The sequence below is a fragment of the Homalodisca vitripennis genome, chromosome 6, assembly GCF_021130785.1.
Source record: "Homalodisca vitripennis isolate AUS2020 chromosome 6, UT_GWSS_2.1, whole genome shotgun sequence".
NCBI classification, from domain to species: Eukaryota; Metazoa; Arthropoda; class Insecta; order Hemiptera; family Cicadellidae; genus Homalodisca; species Homalodisca vitripennis.
In genome coordinates, this window is record NC_060212.1 from 155,976,618 (window position 1) to 155,984,266 (window position 7,649).

At 36.8% G+C, this 7,649-nt stretch overlaps 1 protein-coding gene across 2 annotated transcripts in view; it reads left to right on the forward strand.

Annotated features, from left to right (window-relative positions):
- LOC124365040 (UDP-glycosyltransferase UGT5-like) overlaps positions 1–6,704 on the forward strand; it is a 36,612-nt gene extending 29,908 nt beyond the window's left edge. For both annotated transcript variants that reach the window (XM_046820937.1, XM_046820938.1), the window contains one exon: positions 6,398–6,704. In XM_046820937.1, coding sequence (XP_046676893.1) covers positions 6,398–6,689 — 292 coding nt within the window. In that variant the 3' untranslated portion in view covers positions 6,690–6,704. The remainder of the gene's footprint in view (positions 1–6,397) is intronic.
- Positions 6,705–7,649: the final 945 nt, after the last annotated feature.

The following is a 7,649-nucleotide window of genomic DNA, read 5'->3' on the forward strand; positions in this document are numbered from 1 at the left end:
AAACTGCTGAGTCAGCTCTTCCGGCATCATATGAAACACACAGTTGAGCATCATCGGCGTATGAATACAAGCGACTATGTTGCAAGTCTGAACCCATAGTGGCGGAAAAACAGGGTGAATAGAATGGGCCCAAGGCAACTTCCCTGTGGAACACCAGCAACTCTATTTAAAGATGAGGAGAAAATCCATCCCAATTTTAAACCTTTTGTCTCCTATTCACCAAATAGGAATCAAACCAAGAAACCACCTCTGGTCGAAAACCATAAAAATGCATGACAGCCAACAACATCCTGTGGTTTATTGAGTCGAATGCATGTGAAAAGTCCAGCATTGCAAGAAGAGATGCTTTCTTATCCGCCCTTGCGTGAAGCAACTCGTCACAAACGAGCAAAAGCGCAGTTGCAGTGCTATGGTCCTTCCTGAACCCAGACTGTAAGGCTGGAATGATATCTCTGACTCCAGAAATTGTACCATTTTGTGAAACAACCAGCTTCTCCATTATCTTCGACAGGGCAGGCAATACCGAAATTGGACGCAGCTCGGATACAGATGAAGGTGCTTTGACTTTGGGAAGAGGCAGTACAATTGCCTCCCTCCATGCATCCGGAAAAGTGGAAGTGGCCAATGACTGGTTAGCTAAATGTGTTATGGCATCAATACAATACGGACTTATCATTTTAAATCATTTTTATTGATATGCCATCAGCTCCAACTGCCTCTGATGTGATGCTATTCAAAGCCTCCTGCACTTCTTCTCTTGTAACACTCCTGAAATAGAAATCACAAGTGACACTCTCTGATTTGTTTCTTTCATAGAACTGTACGCAATCATCATTTGCCATGATACCTAAGCCCATACCAACGAAATACTTATTGATTTCTTCCAAATCTTTTACAAAGTTGGGTATGGCTGGATCGAATGGATCAGTGACACCACTTGTCCTTATTTTAGTCCAAAAGTCTCTAGAGCTTTTACATTTCTCCATTTCAGTTCTAAAATAATTTTGTTTTGATCGTCTTATTTCATTGTTGAGCATATTTCTAACCTTACAATATGTTTTTTTACAAGTTTCATTTCCTGTAGATAGCATTTTCTTCTTATAATAATCTTTTTCTATGGTTAGTTGAATGATTTGTTTATTTCTCCATGGAGATTCTTTCTGGTCACTCTCTTATGTACTAGAGGTGCATTTTCATTAAAAACTTGAATAATAGCAGAATTAATAAAATCTAGAATGTTATCTACATTGTTCATCTAGACATAGCATCTTCCCACCTAATACTGGACGTACAATGTATCATATTGTCAATGTCAAATCGGGAGAAGTCACAATAAGTAACAAATCTTGAGTCATAGATGGTTGACATATCCACGACGTCACACTGTACAGTACGTATTTAACATTGCTATTTACAATAATGTGATCAATCAAAGTTGCACAGGTTTTAGTAACCCTTGTAGCAACTTTAACCAACTGAGTCACCTCAAGGCTCTTAAAGAGTTTATTTGCAAAGCGGTCTCTGGGGATGAAAAATCTAACAAGTTAATATTCAAGTCACCCATTACAACAATATTATCTGCGTACTGGGCCATATCATAAAATACAAAGTGGAGAGCGGGCTCTAGACAAGTGTAAGGCATATCTCCTGGTCTATAGATAATGCAAATACAGAAAGATTCACTTTTACACTTCAATATTCCACAAATATGCTCTGGAAAATTACAATCTTCAAATTGAAGTGATTTCAGCGAAAATTGTAGGCAGTTCTTCACATATAGTGCCACTCCACCACCTCTGGAGGCAACTGCATTTCCCTTTCTGGTCGCTCCTAAACAATGAATATCCACTCATCGCAAACTCATCAGAAGATTTACTTTCATTCAGCCAAGTTTCCGAAACACCAAAAACATCCAGGTTTAAATCCTCTACCCACGGCACGCATCTCTTCGAAGCCCGTGGAAAGAGAGTTCATATTTAGATGTGCTATCCTGATAAATTTATCAAGTTTACATATCCGTTTTTTGGCTGCACCACATTCCCATCATCCACAAGTCTCGGCAAGCCAGATTTGTCACTGTCAACCGGAAGTTCAACATTCAATACGGCTTCAACACCGACAACTACAGTTTCCAGCAACCCAACCTCAACATCATCCACCTCAAGCTCACCCCTCGTTACGGGCGTCCACACCGTCAGCCCACAGGTTTCAACAAGCAACCTCCGACAACATCAACTGGAAGCACACCACTCGTCACAGCGCTTTCAGCGCTAGACAAAACCCCATCCCGAAGCCATTTCACAGGATGTAAGCCTGCTCGTAGACATTCAAAAGTGCTGCTCCAAACACAGACACCCCCTTTCTGTTAAGGTGTCCTGCCATCCCGAGCAAGATGGTACCTTCGCACCAGCTGATTCCAGTTCAAGAAAAACGACACCAAAGTTTCCAGACATCAGCTCCAACTGCTCATTAAATTGTGGCTAATGCAGTTCCACTTATGTCAGACCTTGGCAAAATGCTGTCAACTAAAACAACACTGTTTGGAAAACGGATTCGTGTTGTGTATAACAGGTCCGCCATACAGTGCAATGCCTCGCGCTTGCCGCATCCCCCCATTGTACCCAGCACCACCGTTATATTTCAAAGGCAAGTATATTGGTTCCTACATGAAAATGAATTATTTTAGGTTGGTGCTGCAAGAAACCCCATCAACTTATTTTTTAAATCTTTGATTTTCGCCCCAGGGTGTACCCTAACAGTACAACCATTTTCCTTACAAAGCTTCCCCGAATATCGGAGAATTGAAATCACCTATAAGCAAATAATCACATTACTTTGCTCAACGGGTTTGAGAGAGTGATTGTCCTCCAGAGTAGTCTGGCCTGCACATTCTACAGCCGATAACATGTCATCAGTGGCACACAAACCACTCAAAACCATTGCATTATTTTAGGCCTACTGTACAACTACTACTACTTTCAACATTTATTTTACTCTTATTTTTAGAGGGGTTTCTTTTATCTTTGCTTTTCAAAGAGTCTGTTTTACGTTTTTCCTTGCATTTTACATGACCAGAATTTTCACTCCAGACACCTGAAGAGCTCTTAACAACCTTAACAACTGACTCAGTAACAGAAGTGTGGTTACTTAAAACTACAAATCTATTTTTACAAGGTACTTGATTATTTTTATTCGGATTTAAGTTTCGCCTGGCACATTTTTTAACCTTTCACAACTTTCCACACTTTATCATTTGCCAAATTTGACCTAGAATTATTACTACTTTGAGAACTTGGTACAAGAGTGGCATTAGTACTACCATGTGTCTCAGAGGTGTCAGTGTGATGCAGTGTGTTGTGAGTCAATGCGAATCGGTCGCACACACTGACCGAGCAAACAGCCGAGCGTTAACAAGAACGTGAACACCACATTCAAAAGACTCTGTCTGCTGAAAAGTCTGCCCCTCACTTATTGGAACACTATCTAATCCAAGGTTGACAAGCAACGCTGCAGCATGCCGCTCGTTCAGGCCGCGCACCGAGTCGTAGTGTACTGCTGTTCGTGTTGTGTTATCAAGGAGCAGTAGGCTCCAATGTGACCCACCATTCTGCTCAAGACCTTGGTCACAATTGTTTAATACAAAAAACACCCAGGATTTGTTATAAAACGACATGTCACTTAAAGCCTGATCTACATAAGTTCTACTATGCAGTTTGAGAAGTTGCGTCAAAGTTGGATCAACAAACAAAATATCATTTTGAATTCTAGTGACTTCAGAATTCAGTAACCTGATATGATCAGTTATAATTTCATCTGATACACCATTTATTGTTTAAAACCTTCAATGAGGATTCAAGTTGAACAATCTTATTAGTGTTTACTAGCACTTATCTTTTAAAACATTACAAATGCTTTCATTTTTTTCGACCAACTTTTTTAGTCTGCTATTTTCTACAATTAGCTTACGATTAGCACATTGAACTGTTTCGTAGTCATTTACAATGTTATCATGTTCTGCTTGCAGATTTCTCAACAGAGAATTTGTATTTTCGGCCTTAGACAACTTTTTTCTAATGTCCTTAATCTTAACTTCTAAAGTATTCTTTTCATTAACTAAATGGTCATTATTGCTAAGAGAAGATATTTAATTCAGAACGGTGAGAATTCCTTTCTACATCCCTCTGTGCAACTCAAATAGTCCAGTTTCTTTCTTTCAAGCGCTCATATTTACTACACACTCATTGAGCTGTCCGCAGACGTCATCAAACTATCAAAACAACGCCAGAAGCTCCATTAATCAATTCATTGCAGTCACAATCACAATTTTATACAAGTTTATCTAGCTGAATACAAAATTCAGAAACTAACGTACTAGCATCATCGTTAAAATTAGTGCAGTCAAATATAAAGCTATCCATGGCCAATAATAACTTTAGTCAGATTTAAGGTTTTTTTTTTTTCGATTTTTTGTCAAAACAATAAAATATCTAACCTAATCTAATAATAAATAATAATAAATATATTTTAATAAAATATTAAAATAGTCAATAAATAAAATAAATTAATTTAAAATGTAACATAAAATAGCAACAATAATATAGTTTATAAACATATAAAACAAAACAATACTTAAAACCTAACAACAACAACAACGAACAACTACAAATAACAAGGCTTCAATACTGAAAAATGTAAAGACATAAAATATATAGTCTAAAACAGATGCCTTCAAGTTAAGCGACGATTTACGTAGAGCTCAGATGTTGGTAGGGTGCGTCACTTTATTGAAGGCACAAGATAAAATCCACCGTAGCAGCAGAGTGTAGTACAGCAAGGCTCGGGCGTGACGAAGGTTATAGTGGGACAACTAGTGCGGCGATGTTGGTAGCGCCAGCTGTGCCTTGCAGATGCGCAGTAAGTCCCGCTTGCCGTTCCGTCTGACAGGCCACTACAGACTTCCCTTCTCCGCTCCAAGTATGTTAGTGACGAGACTGACATACACTACTTACAGCTGCGTGTCGTTTTCTTTGGCAACTTGGAATGGTTCTCCTTTGACACTTATTAATACATTAAAAAACTTCCGTGAACAACATAATAACTAAAACAGTTTAAAATATACAACAATCACGGAGCATAAAAAATAAGTAGACTTGCAAGGCTGAGCAGGTCTACCAACGGGTGTTCCAGTAAGGTTGGGGAAGGAAATTAAGTAAGTGTACACTTATTAGCCAAAGCACTCCCTAAGTCTTCCACCATCCGGTTATCTCCACCCCGGAACCCAAGGGCCACTTAGCACCCGGATGGAAACTCCGAACGGTTGGTGGAACTCCTTGAACCACCAGGAGAGTATTATTCCAGACATAAAGTCTGTATTTTTGTTCAATGATGGGGGGATCAGAAAGGATGAAGAGACCATCTCAAAGCAAAATTACAAATATGAGAAAATTACACCCATCATAATATCAACAGACCTAAGTTTGCCGTTGAAAAGACTAATTAGGTAATAACCTGGTACTGGCAAAAATTTAGTCCAAAGTGGGCCCAGTACTCCTCCTCCCCCTATGGGACGGTCTGAGAAAAAAAAAATTTGTGTGCCAGTGGGAAAAGACAAAATAAAGTTTCTTTTTCCATACTAGTTTTAAAATTTAGAGAATTGGAGCAAATTAAATCAGGCCTCTTAAAAGGCGTGAAAGAAAAACTTTGTAGGGCTAACGGCAAAAGCTTAACGAAGTAAGGAAATCATTTGGTCGTGGTATAAATAACGAAAACCACACTGTGAAATAAATAATGAAAACAGTTCTTGATCCTCCCTCGCCTTGACTCCCATCTTTATGTTTGAATGAGAAGATACACCTGATTTTTCACGTTCTATTTTTATCCTTTATACACGGTAAAAATTTCTTTGAGGGATTAAAAAAAAATACAGTCTTTCATGGATTTTCATGAGTTGGGTGGTTACTGCAAGGGCATAATTAGATTTGTGTTATACAATCTGTGGAAAATGACTGGCTGGGTTGTGTTTGATGAGCTTCCGTCGGAATCCTTTATGAAAAATTAGGAATGGATTGAAAAATAAGTTGAAAATGTTTACTTCAAACGCAAGAAAAATTATATTAATATAAGGAAATAAGTTACATGTAATTAAATGAAAGTCTATTTTATTGCAAACAAATAATTGTAATAATCAATAAAACACTGCTATAATTACATAAAATTGTATTAAAATTGATTTCATTCACCATTTGTGTTACAACTTGAATGACGATGGCTTGATCACGCTCCATAGTTTTGATTCTGGGTACACTCTATGTAAGAAGAGATGTTGCTATGACTATTGAGATGTTGTTATGACTGTTGAGATGTTGTTATGACTGTTGATGAGTTAAATTTATGTTAGGTACAAGAAGAACGCAGAAAGCCTGTCCAAGATTGTCCGAGACAAGCCGATGGCACCCCTGGACTCAGCAGTGTTCTGGATAGAATATGTGCTGAGACATCCAGGTCAGCACCTCAGGCCTGCCTCAGCACTGCTGCCCTGGTATCAGCTGTGGCTACTGGACGTGGCAACAACAATAATCATCTTCCTCATACTGGTATATCTAATTCTGTATAAGCTTTCCAGGTATTTGTTGAGCTGTTGCAACCGTAAAAAAACTTTCAGTATTTCAAACCACAAGAAAATAAAATAAATATTTTTACAGAAATTTGTTAATTGTTTAAATATTACTTCATCTTCCTATAACAGATATATTTTTCGTCCCCTGTTGATAAATATAGAGTCAAATAAATTAGATGCTTCGTTCAACAACTCTGCCTGCAATTTAAAAAGCCATCACAGGTTGATTATCAAATTCTCTTTAGAAAAATAGGCCATTGTAATAAATATATGTAATAATAAATAAAACAAATAATGTTTAACAATATTATTTTGCTGACAGTAACACCTGCTTAATGAAAAACTCATAAAAAGTATATTTTTTTAAATTCAATAAAATACTTAAAATGATATACATAATTTAATAATTAGCTTCTTAGTATTATTAAGAACAACACAATAATGTATTGCATGATGTAAAAACAGGGGTAATTTTAAAATTGTAAAAAGGCTTGACTATGTGTCCAAGTTGTCATCAAACTGTTTAGACCAGTCAATTAGACAAAGTTATCATTGTGTTTGATGAAATTGAATATTATGTCATCTTTAGAGGCAGCTGTAATGAAACAAAATTGAATTTTTCTCTAATAAGAACAATGTTAAACCTCATCCACTTTAATGCTCTTAATTTTGATCGTAGCATTATGGGATACATACCGTTTTAAAGAGATAATTAATAGTAATCCAAACGCTTCTTAGTACTTTTTGTAAAATGTATATGTTTTTAATAATCAAACGATGAAGTACAAAGAATTTGGGATTTTTTCTGAATAACCTATAAAAATATCATAAAAATCAAAAGCATTTGGATGGGTGTTTTATGGAAAAGGTTTAATGACTTTACTCTGATTTGGCAGATTTACTTGTACCTGGATCGCTTTTGCATAAATAAGTAAAAAGAAGAAATTATAAGAGGAACATGTGTTTTAATAAAAATAAAAATTAATACATTACATTTATATTTACACAATGAAAATAAGCAATGTAAGTTACT